The sequence below is a fragment of the Orycteropus afer genome, unplaced genomic scaffold (genome assembly GCF_000298275.1).
Source record: "Orycteropus afer afer isolate SDZICR_OR568_19922 unplaced genomic scaffold, OryAfe1.0 scaffold00016, whole genome shotgun sequence".
Taxonomy (NCBI): domain Eukaryota; kingdom Metazoa; phylum Chordata; class Mammalia; order Tubulidentata; family Orycteropodidae; genus Orycteropus; species Orycteropus afer.
The window spans coordinates 16,446,135-16,458,889 of NW_006921603.1; the positions used below are offsets into that span (position 1 = coordinate 16,446,135).

At 38.8% G+C, this 12,755-nt stretch overlaps 1 protein-coding gene across 1 annotated transcript in view; it reads left to right on the plus strand.

Annotated features, from left to right (window-relative positions):
* The window catches only part of CACHD1 (cache domain containing 1), a 345,168-nt gene that overhangs the window by 305,824 nt on the left and 26,589 nt on the right, over positions 1–12,755 (plus strand). The window contains exons 13-16 of the mRNA XM_007959187.2: positions 4,373–4,541; positions 9,728–9,870; positions 10,522–10,703; positions 11,626–11,736. Coding sequence (XP_007957378.1) covers positions 4,373–4,541; positions 9,728–9,870; positions 10,522–10,703; positions 11,626–11,736 — 605 coding nt within the window. The remainder of the gene's footprint in view (positions 1–4,372; positions 4,542–9,727; positions 9,871–10,521; positions 10,704–11,625; positions 11,737–12,755) is intronic.

Consider the following 12,755-nt stretch of genomic DNA (forward strand, 5'->3'; position numbering starts at 1 on the left):
AGTCTTCCTCTAATCCTGATGCCATATTCTTCTTCATACAGTCCAGTTTCTCAGTTTGTTTGCTCAGTATACAGACTGAGTAAGTTTGGTGAAAGGATACACCCCTGACACACACCTTGCCTGATTTTAAATGATACAGTATTCCCTTGTTCTGTTCAAAGGACTGCCTCTTGGTCTATGTACAGGTTCCTCATGAGCATAATTAAGTGTTCTGGCTTTCCCATTCTTTGCAACATTATTCATAATTTGTTAGGGTCCATGCAGTCAAATGCCTTTGCATAGTCAATAAAACACAGGTAAATATCTTTCTGGTATTCTTTGCTTACAGCCAAAATCCATCTGACATCAGCAATGTTATCCCTATTCTACACCCTCTTCTGAATCTGGCTTGAATTTCTGACAGTCCTCTATCAATATACTGTTGCAACCATTTTTGAATTGTTTTCTGAAAATATTTTCTTTCTTATGATACTGATGATATGATTTCTGCATTCTTTTGGATCACCTTTCTTTGGAATGGGCACAAATATGAATATCTTCCAGTCATTTGGTCAAGTAGCCGTGTTCCAGATTTCTTGGTATAAACAAGCGAGCACCTTCATTGCTGCATCTGTTTGTTAAAACATCTCAGTAGGTTTTCTGTCAACTACTGGAGCCTTGTTTTTCTCTAGTGACTTCTCTAATTATTGGTGGTATTGGATACTTTCTTCATTTTTGATGTTTGTGTTTATTGAGATAAGTTGTTCTCTGACCACTGCTTTTGCTGGGTCCCACAGATTTGAGTTTGTTGTGTTTTTATTCCAATTCAATGAATTTTTTAATTTTTTTTTTTTTTATTTCTTCCATTACCTGGTAATTTTTAAGCCAGGTGTTATTCCTTTTCCATGTGTTTGACTCCCCCCGCCCCTTGATCTTGCAGTTGTTGATTTCTGATTTTACAGCATTGTGATCTGTTTTGAATTTATTGAGGCATGCGCTGTGGCCTGAATAGGGTCTGTTCTGGAGGATGTTTCAGGTATACTGGAAAAGAATGTACATGGTGCTATTGTTCAGTGGGGTGTTAGGTGTATATCTATGAGATCTGATTGGTTGATTTTGTTGTTTAGCTCATCTGTATCTTTGTTATGTTTCTTTCTTGTTTTTCTGTCCTTCATCAAAAGTGGTGTAATAAAGTTTCTTCTTATTATTGTGGAGCTGTCTATTTCTTTTCTCAATTCTGTTTAAACTTGATTTATGTATTTTGGGGCTTTCATTTGGTGCATAGATATTTATTATGGTCATGTCTTCTTGCTGGATTAACCCTTTAATCAATATATGTTCTTCCTCCATCTTTTGCTAGTTTTTGCCTTGAAGTCTATTTTATTAGAAATTAATATTGCCACTCTTGCTCTTTTTTGCTTGCCATTTGCTTAGTTTTCCATCCTTTGATTTTAGCTTATTTTAGTCTTTGTGTCTAAGATGTGTCTCTGGCAGACAGCATATTGATGGTCATGTTTTCCTATCCCTTCAGCTACTCTTTCTCCTGACTGGTACATTTAATCCATTTATATTCCATGTAATTATCAATAGGTATGAAATTACTGCTGTCATTTTGCTATGGGTTTTGTGTGTATGATTTCTTTGTTCCATATGCTTTTCTATGCTGAGTTCATTTCTTTTTGTTGCTGTTGTTTTAGTATTTCCTGAGTCTTTATGATTTTCTTTTTTATTTTGGTTAAAAGGTTTATTAAATTTTTTTGAGGTTACATTGTATTTTTTATTACCTTCTCAAGCTTAAAACAATCCATTCTCTCATAAAAGAAGAGGGCGGAGAGGGAGAAAAAAAGAAAACAAAACAATTACAAAAGCAGAGTTGGGGGAATAGTGAAGAACTAAGAAAAATAATAATGGAAAAAGTTGGTCTTGTTATGTGCCATTGAGTTGGACCTGACTCATAGTGACCCCTCCTTGGGTTTACAAGGTGGTATCACTACAGAAGTAGATTGCCCAACCTTCCTTCCGAGGAGTGGCTGGTGGGTTTGAACTACCAGCCTTCTGGTTAGCAGTCAAGTGCCTTAGGCACTATACCACCAGAGGAAAAAGAGAAAAGAATAAAAAGCACCACAGTATTGGTGCAAGTGCTAGCAACCAAGTGCAGCTGTGGTGGGAATGTGATGCCTGCTCTGTGGAGCACGCACTGCTGACCGTGAAGGGATGGTGGTGTGCACTTCTAACTGTTGAGGTGGCAGGGGCGGGGTGCCCACTCTGTGGAATCAATTTAAAAAAATAGGGGGAGAGGGATGAACTAAGACAGAAGAAAAAAAAAAGAAAGCACTGCACTGGCAGTAGGGTTGGGGGTGATTTGTTCAGCCGTCAGGTGGCTGGGGGTAAAGGAGTACTGCATCTCTGGTTATCAAAAGGTTGTGCCACGTAAAAGGGGAAATAACACGTCTTTGGTCACCATCACCAATGTGTGTGCCAGTGCAGTCCTGAATGAGCAGAGCTGATGATCTCCTTCCTGCTCTGATCTGAACACTACTTGTAATCATACAAAATGGCCACGTTGTGCCAGGCCAGTTGGCAATTCACCGCCCCATGTGTCTCCTTATTTGCTGTTTTTATCCAGTCTCTCTGTCTGTAATCAGTATTTCATCTACTTCTTTATCCTTTTCTTTGAAGCTATTGGGTTCCAGGATTGTTATCCACATCCATGTCACTTGGTTTCTGAGGTCTTTATTGTTTGAGGGTCTAGGTCTAGGTAGTATATCTGCCAAGTCCACCATATTGGATTGACCTCACAACATCAAAGTTCTTTAATGGACAGACTTTTTTTTTCCCCCCAATTAAGAACCCAATTAAAAAACCAAATCCATTTGTCAAGTTGATTCCGATGCTTGGCAACCCCACGTGTGTCACGTAATAGAATATAATAGAACTGTGCTCTATAGGGTTTTTATTGACAGATTTTTGTAGACATGGATTACCAGGCTTTTCTTTCAAAGCGCCTTTGCATAGACTTGAACTGGCAGCCTTTAGGTTAGTATTGGAGCTCATTAACCATTTGCGCTACCTAAGAACACAATAGAAAGTTCTGTATTAAAAGTTTCCCTTTCTACCTAAGGACTATTTATGTAGTGCTGCATTTAGATGTTTAAGGTACATTTTACTTTTCTCTTATAGAACAGATCGAATTTTAAAATTATGTCCTGGCTATTTTGGTAGGGATTTTGTGTTTGGTTTCCTTGGAACATGTAACAGAGAGAACATAACCTCCAAAGGATGACTATCTGAGATGAGAAGAGAGGAAATAGTAAATGCCGCTTCAGAATACTCTGTCACTTTCTAATTTGGTGGATGGAAGAAGAGGATTAAATTTGCCAATCTAATTGAATATACTTGGCAGCAATACTTGAAAGCAATTCCAGGAAGATGTGAATTTCTCCTGTCTTTAAAGATTCTGTAATCATACTTACAAACTCTAACTTACACTTAACTATAACCTACCTAGATAAAAATTTCCATTTGACCACAAAATACCTTTTTCTGCTATGTTATAAGGCACTGTGCTTTCCTTCTGACTTAGCTATTCATTCCCCCTTCATTAATTTACACACCATACTTTAAACAGGTTCCATTCATCTTCTAAAATACAGACTTAGAGAAGTCCAACTTGTTCTTTTTTTTTTAACTTTACTATTGAAAAATATTTATAACATAACATTTGCCATTTTAACCATTTTTAAGTGTACAATTCCGTAACGTTAATTACATTCAAAATATTGTGAAACTGTTATGACTGTTTCCAAAAATTTTTCATTACCAAACAAAAAATCAGTACCCATTAAACAATACCTCTCACGTCCATCTTCCTCCCAGCCTTTGGTAATCACTAATCTACTTTGGTCTCTGTGCATTTGCATATTCTAGATACTGCATATACATGGGCTTGAAAAATGGTCACTTCTCAGAGCATATATTGCAAAGCCAATTATATATATATAAAGTAGACTTTAAACTCAAATAGAAATAAGTATAAGTATTGCATTCTAATACCATGTGCAGGTTGTATCCATAACCCTAAGTAAGAAAAAAGTATCTGGGGTCAGGGTCACTGTTTCTAAGGGACTACTTCCTAATCCTTTCATTAGTACCAGGATTTACTATTACATACATTAATTTCCCTCAACCAGAAAAGGAAACAGAAAATACAGCTTTTGCCAGAGGTAGTTTCTCTCACCCCATCTTCATGTCTTCTATTCATTCGTCAAATATTTAAAGAATCCCTTCTATCTAAGTACTGAAGACAGAGAAAGAGCAGAAAATAATGTACGCAGATTCCCTACCCATGAAACCTTCATTTTCTGTGTTAGAAATTCTTTATTGGTTTTCACAGGTACAAGACACTTCCTTTATTCTTTGTATTGTGGTGATACAACCAGAAATACCAGTCAAACAACTGAAGAACCTCAACACTGTCCCCAGCAGCAAGCTGCTTTACCACCGGCTAGACCTCCTGGGCCAGCCCAGTGCTTGCCTCCACTTCAAACAGCTGGCAACTCTAGGTAATGTTTTCACTTTTCACCTTCCTTTGTAGTCTAACTCATAGTCAATTATTGTTGTCAGCTGCTGACTCACAGGGACCCTGTGCACAATGGTGCCTAGTGCTTCAACATCCCCATGATTAGTTGCAGATTGGACCATTGTGACTCATAGAGTTTTCATTGGCTGATTTTCCACTGTAGATTGCCAGGCCTTTCTTCCTACTCCATCCTAGGCTAAAAGTGCCAGTGAAACCTGCTCAACATCTTAGCAACATGTGTGCCTCCAGTGACAGATGGGTGGTAGCTAGCTGCACATAAGTAAGGTACATTGGCCAGGAATCAAACCCAGGGTTTTGCATGTAAGGCAAACGTTTCACCACTGAACCACTACTTACCCCCCCCTTACTCATAGAAACTCGCCATAGTTTGAATTTAAAAAAAAGACAAAGAACATTGAATGCCTGCAGTGCCAGGTGGGTTAGAGATAAAAATGTGAAAAGATTTGAAGCCTTGTGTTGGGTCAGGTTTTCCAGCTGAGATGAGGATTAGTGTGTCATGGTTTATTAAGAATGAGCTCTCAGCAGAAACCACCAAGAAAGTGAGGAAAGCCAGATGGAATGGGGAGAAGCCAAGCAGGGGTTTGATTTCAGGTGAAGTTCCAGCCTCAGCCTGTAGAGGGGGCTCTGGAGTGTGTGCTACAGAGTTTGTCCAGACTCAAAGAAGGGAGCTGGCTTTTATATCCCTTAGTAACTTACAGCTTTCTGCTAGTGCTGGGCAAAGAAGTTGCAGTAACCCAGAGACAGTCCATCAAAGAGATTTGCAGGTGCAGCCCATTAAAGGCATATACACAGATATGGAGGTATGTTTGTAGGGTCACTGTGAGTCAGAATGACAGTGAGTTTGGTTTGGTTTTGGTTATGGGAAGTAGAGAAATAGTGAAAGGGCCCCAAAGGAGTCTTTGTGGTGCATAGGCAATAGACAGTATCCCCCACAGGTCCCTATCTTCAAAAGAGCTTAAGAAGTAAAAAAGAATAATTCAAAGAAAGCAAAAGAGAATTTATGTTTATTATGCCAGGTGTTTTACATTCATCATCTGGGTTGACCTGCTATAAATGAGGACACATGGGTTTACCAGAGATAAATAATTTTCCCAAGATCACAAAGCTTAAATTTGACTCATGGTCCTTCCTTTTACTGTGTTACTACTGCCTCTTACTGTGTGCTGTCCTGGGCATCTGTGGTCCATGTTGTCGATATCCCCCACTACATTCACAAGACCATAAAACACGTATTCTCTTTTTCTCTGGTAAACTGAGTAGAAAATGCAAAAATTGGAAGAGGATTGAAGATTCTAGATTCCAAACAAGACCACTTGTGTTTGGGTTCCTCCTTTAAATTCCATCCTAGGAAGTATAGGTTGGGTTATGTAGTCCCTTCTGTGATATGGGCCATCAGTGTAGACAGTTCGAGGAGAGCTAATGATGTCAGTCAAAGGAAGTCAGATTTTACATTTGTTTATTTCTTTTGATTTAGATTTGGGATTTTTATTACTTTTTTTTTTTTTTTTTTGCAAAGGAGTATGTACATCCTTTAATTCATGTTTTTAAGAAATGCTTACTGAAAAGCTAATGTGTGTGTGCATGGCCCTCTTTTAAGGACTGTGTGGCAAGCTAAGCATTACTATTCGTGAAAATGAAGTCACTGCTTTGAAATTTAAAACAATAAAAAGCAACCGTTTTTCTTGGAGAAAAAATCCTCAGGCCTAGGTTTTTTATTTTCTCCTGATAATCCCAATATGGGATCCACTACCCACATGTGGCTACTAAGGGTTTGAAATGTAGCCATTTCAAATTAAGATGTGCTAGAAGTGTAAAATATATTAGATTTCAAAGATTTAGTACTTAACGTTTTTATATTGATTACATATTTAAAATAATAATATTTTGGATATATTGGTGTCTATGAAATACATTATTAAAATTTATTTAACCTGTTTCTTTGTACTGCTTTTATGTGTCTACTAGAAAAATTTAAAACTATATTTGTGGGTTGCACTGTGTTTTGATTGGCCAGCACTGCCTTGTAGAGAGTGCACAGAAAATGCAGTTTTTGACTTCAAACCCTATACTCATGATTAATTGACTGATTTCAGGCTTATGTCTGGTTCCTTACTGGGAGCTCTATCCACCACTCCATTCGTCTGCATGTTGGGCGGTGGAACCCTAGAACAGTAGAGAGGGGTCATTGAGGATACTTTAGGATCAGTTGGTAATAAAAAGTGAACCAAGATAATTAAGATACTTTAAAAAGGAAATAGAAAATAAGGTAGATGATGATGAATAAGGATTTCTTATCTGATTTCATTGATGATGAGTATTTTGAGAGAAAATATTAATGTATCAAAGTTCCTTCTAAGAGAGCTGATGGAGGTACGTGCTCTTTCTTGGTACACAAAGAGGAATTTTTTAAGAGTACATCACCCCATACGGTTAATTACATGTATATATAACTGTGTGTGTATATATGTGTATGTCTACCTCCTAGACACAAAGCATTCTTTTCTATGTCTTGGTTCTTTCTCTTTTTGTGCTCAATCCCTCCTGCTACATTGACTTTTTCTAAAATGTTCTATCTCTGGCATTACTTAGAAAGGCCATGTCTCCATGGAGTCTTTCTTCCTCTTAATTCTGGCCTTTTGACCCTATTGTGACTTTCTTGGCCCTGAAATATGTATTTTCTTTTTATATTTTTTATATTATTATGGTATTCTTAACATTGTTGTTTCCTTCCATTTATCCCTAGTCTTGCCAATTGAATCCTAAGTTCTTTGAGTTCAAGGGCAAGTCATACATCTTCATTCTCACTCCCGCTACCTCTCCTTCAGCCTACCACACAAGCACACACATATGCACATGAGCCCACATCACACTAGTGGGCAACATTGGAGAGTCATCTAACCTTTTTAAGGCTCCAGTTTTTGGGTTTTTTTTCTGTGATCGTCATAATAATCTCCCAGGCTACTCCACAAAGATGTCATGAGAATTAAGTGAGACATAGCTTTATTAAGAGCAGCATCTTCTGGTAATGGCAGACAGGTGATTCTGACTCATCCTACTGAGACCAACTAAAAATACTAGATGAAAACATTAAAAAAAAAAAATTGAGAAGCATCTAAGAACTAACATGATGATGTTGGTGGTGGTGTTGTTAGGCGCCGTTGAGTTGGTTTCGATGCATAGCAAACACGTGTACAACAGAATGAAACACTGCCTAGTCCTGTACCACCCTCATAACCATTGCTATGCTTGAGCCCATTGTTGTAACCTGTAGTGTCAGTCCATCTTGTTGAGGGGCTTTCTTGTTTTGTTGACCCCTCTACTTGACCAAGCATGATGTCCTCCAGAGACTGGTCCCTTCTGATAACATATCCAAAGTATGTGAGGCAAAGTCTTGCCATCCTCACTTCTAACATGGTGGTGAGGAATTGGACCAAAATCTAGGAAAGGATAACACAAAGAAAAAATACTTAGTACTCAAGCCATTTTTACAATGTAAATAGTTACCATCCCAGAAGAAATAGTTGGGGAATTGCTCTGTGCTTGAGGTGGCTTTTTGGGGCTAGAGGGAAAGAAAAAATCAAATTCAGGTCCCCAAAAGTTCTAGAGTCTAATGTAAATGAAACAGTTTCCCTTTGCCCCCACCCCAACCAAAACACATATATGCTTTTAGCAGAGATCCTAAAGGACATCATTAGGATAAGGATGAACCTCAGATAAATCAGCCCCTGACTTGGGATTCCTGGCATCTGAGTGGCCCCGGGATCTCAAGCATTTAAACTTGAACAAGATGGTCAAAGGACTAGTTGAATACCAAAGTCCCACAATGCAAAGCTGTTTCCACTGCACCACCCTACCTTACCTTGGGGTATGGCACTTGGCAGGATCAAACTACAGCCCTCTCTGTAAGATGCTCCCATGCTGTTAGGTCTCAACCCAGTCCTACATTTTTAAATACTTTGGCCAGTACAGTGAGAGATAAGTCAGCCACAAGGAAGCATGACACCAGGAGTGAAAACTAATAAAAGGAATAAAAGAAACCAATGTACATGTTTAAATGAGACAGGACACAAGATAGTGTTTTTAAAGTATATTAAAACTCATAAAAAATAGGATAAGATTTTATAATAGACAATGCCAAAGACAAAAATGTAGGGTGTTGTTTCATAATGTAAATTCATTGTGGGTATTTTTGTCTTAGATAGAGAACCAATGTTTCCCTCTCAGATAGGATAAACAATTAAATATGAATTCGTTAACTAACTACTCAATTTCCACAAGCTTTTGTTTATGCCAGGTTTGGCTGCCCCCATCTGTGAGAATGATTTTTTTATTTAATTTTTGCATTTATGGCACTGTTCTTTTCTTCTACTTAAAAATTATAATAATATGAACAATAATAGTTAACATGTATTGAGCCCTTATTATGTGCCAAGCATTGTTCTAAGTGCTTTATATTTATTAATTCATTTGCTATATATATTTTTGGGAGCTCTGGTAGCATAGTGGCTAAGACACTTGACTGCTAACCAGAAGGCTGGCGGTTCAAACCCACCAGCCACTCCTCGGAAGGAAGATGGGGCAATCTACTTCCATAGTGATACAGCCTCGGAAACCCAAGGAAGGGTCGCTATGAGTCGGGTCCGACTCGACGGCACATAACAACAACAATATATATTTTTAACCAATTCTCAGCATACTTTTGTAAGGTTGGGGCAATCATTGTCCCTGCTGTGCAGATAATGAAAATGTTACATACATTACAATTTGCCCAAAAACACACAGCCAGGAAATGGTGGAGCCCAGTTTCAACCAAGTCAGGCTCTCCAGTATACACTGCTTCCTTGATTCAAGTAAGTGTGGCGTATTATGTATAGATCTAAGATATTTTGACAATTTGCCATTTCAGGCATTTGTACTCTTGTGTGTGTGTATTTCATCTAGTTCACTCTTAGGACTATAAGCTTCCTAAGAGGAGAAAATGTAGCTTTTTCCCTTTTTAGCTCCTTCCAGTGGCAGGCTCTTAGCTTTCCTTGTGGAAGACACTAAGCCACCATAGCTGACTGAGTGGCAGCACCTTACTTATGCTTTTCTTGGGCCAATGATGAAGTCTCAGTGCTCTCAGACCTGCTTTGTTTTTTTCTCTTTCAGAAAGTCCAACTGTCATGCTGTCTGCTGGCAGCTTTTCCTCCCCCTACGAACACCTCAGCCAGCCTGAGACAAAGCGCATGGTGGAGCACTACACAGCCTACCTCAGTGACAACACCCGCCTCATTGCTAACCCGGGGCTCAAAGTGAGTGCTGACCTGAGGCCCCACCTCTGGTCTACCCTTTCCACCAGCACAGGAGGTGGTACTTGCAGCACACCTCTGAAGTGGGAAGCCCAGTGCTGGATCTGTGCCTCTCAGCTGGAGAGCCAGAAAGGCGGAGTGTGTGTCCCAGGGAAAGCTGGTCAGCAATGACCCTTCTGATGGATTAAGAAGCCCTGGGGGCCAGATGAACGATCTCTTTCAGATCTCAGATGCACTGAGGTTTCCATGGTAGGGGGGGTTGTGATTTAGCCACCAGTGGAACTTTCCCAGCCTCATTTTTCCCAGGGGAAAGGAGTGCCCATCACTGTCTGTTGAGGTAAATATGATGAAGTTTAAGGAACAGAGATTTAGCTGTCCTTTTCTTTTTGTGTTTTAATGTACTTCACTATAGAGTTTTCTCTCTTGAACAGAGGAAACCTTGCTAGGACAAATAATTGAGTAATCATATAATAAACTGACTCTATATTTCAGTGAGCTTTTGTTTTCACCAAGTTAGGCCGCATCCATCTGCTGTGGAAAGGTTTTTAAGAAGTAATTGGGCTTGGCTTCTGTGCAAGAGAGCCCTGCCAGCAGCCCGCTCTCTTTTCATGTGAGTCTTAAAGGATCCCTGCTATGTCTTCCTTTGTTTCTCAGTTCTCTGTCAGAAATGAAGTAATGGCTACCAGCCACGTCACAGATGAATGGATGACACAAATGGAAATGAGTAGCCTGAACACTTACATTGTCCGCCGTTACATAGCAACGCCCAATGGCGTCCTCAGAATTTATCCTGGTTCCCTCATGGACAAAGCATTTGATCCCACTAGGAGGCAATGGTGAGTTTTAGGGGCTCCCTTTATCAGAGATTCTTCCCAAATCCTGGAGAGACATGATAAATACATACAATAAAGTGACTTCAGGCATTTACATTAAAGAAGATACTTTCATGGCAGTGAAAACATGTTTTTGTGTAGTTGTGTGGGTTTTTTGGTTTTTGTGTTTGTTTTTTTTTTTAAATGTATCATTGACAACAGCTTTGTGGGTTTTCTCTGGGTATTTTTATTTCTTCATTGAAATTTGGAGACTGACATGCCTTACACATGGCAATTTTAATTCTTAGTGATTTGCTTGATTCCTACCTCATGTGCAGTGTTTCCACAGTGGGTATACTTAATTTCATTACAAGTGATTATGGCATCAAATTACATAACTCATATATGACCCATAAATAATGAACTCAGAAACATTTATTTCTGGGCTTTATTTGTACTCTGATTTTCAGAAACAAAAGCTAGCCAGGTGGTATAGAGACTTGAACACAAAAATAAAGAAATAAAACAGGATTTCTAGTTTCATGCTTCTTAACAACTGAGTCATTCGTGAGTTGCCTCTTCTTATTGCCGCATCTTCCACTGTTTTACTAACCCAAGGTGCTTTTTGATATGCCCAACTGAATTTGTTTCTACTTCATTCATTAACTCTTTCATTTCAGCCTATGAAACATCTGCATTGTAGATCTTTTAATAAGCTCAAATATATACTGAGTTCAGTTTTTAAAAGAGGGAATTTTCAGATTCTCTTGACCTCTTTTGTCAGTGCTACAGTCAGACACAAAAGATAAGAACCTTTAAAAATGTAATGTGACATAGATACAATTTACAATAAATACTTTCAGAGTTACAAGCTCAGTCTTCTTTGAAATTTACAGAGTAGTTATTTATACCCTAAAATAACATGGCTTTCTTTGGTCTCCCTTAGGTATCTCCATGCTGTAGCTAATCCAGGCTTGATTTCTTTGACTGGGCCTTACCTTGATGTTGGAGGAGCTGGCTATGTAGTGACCATCAGTCATACAATTCATTCATCGAGGTGACATTTTAATTAATCTTTCAGTCATCTTTTAAACATATTAAGGATATTTTAAAATTTTTAATAAGGTGGTAGACACCAAGGGTTAAAGCCAAAAATATTTACTCCTAAAGTGAGGCAAGCTAGGGTTTGCATTTCTTCTTTAGCTGTGTAATGTCAGTGCCATGAACTTCCCCTGACGTCTGTGAAATGGAGGTTAATTCCTACCTTAAAGATTCCCATGGGAGTTGGGTTGACGAAAGGCTCTTACCTGTGTTCTTGCCAACCATAGTAACTAACTATGGGATTCAACCCAGGTTTTTCTCTCTTGAAAGCCCATCATATTTCCATCATATTTCATTTAGACTAATATCATAAATGTTTGTAAATGAACTAAATCAAAATTCTTCCACCTGTCTAAACCCCAACAATAACAGGTATACATACATATATGAGCATAAAAATCTACCCCTTCCTGTCCTCAAAGGAGCTCTGGTGACATAGTGGTTAAAGCATTCAGCTGCTAACCAAAAAGTCAGCGGTTCAAACCCACCAGCTGCCCCATAGAGAAAGATGAGGCAATCTGCTTCTGTAAAGATTTACAGTCTTGGCAGTTTTACCCTGTCCTAAAGTGTTACTGTGAGTCAGAATTGGCTTGATGGCAGTGAGTTAGGTTTGGTTTCCTCTCCCCAAAAACAATAGTGAATAGAAGGGAAATCTAATGACTCTTACTGATGAGTGGCTAAGTTGGGGGACTCTGATGGGACCAAGACACAAGTGGGTTTCTGCCTGCCCCACTGTAATCATATAGTCAAGAGCCGAATTCTGGCCCATTTCATGTCACCAAAGACCAAAGTAACTGCCATCCTTTCAAAGAAAGAGCCTTCATTTACTTTTTCTCAACTGATTAGAGTATATGGAAAGGATGACAAGTCTTGCTATTCAAACGTTAGTAGGTGTATACCCAACAGATGGTCTGTTAATGAAAACATTGAAGGAATCTGTTTGAAACGAGTGTTTACTTGTTTATATGTGAAATA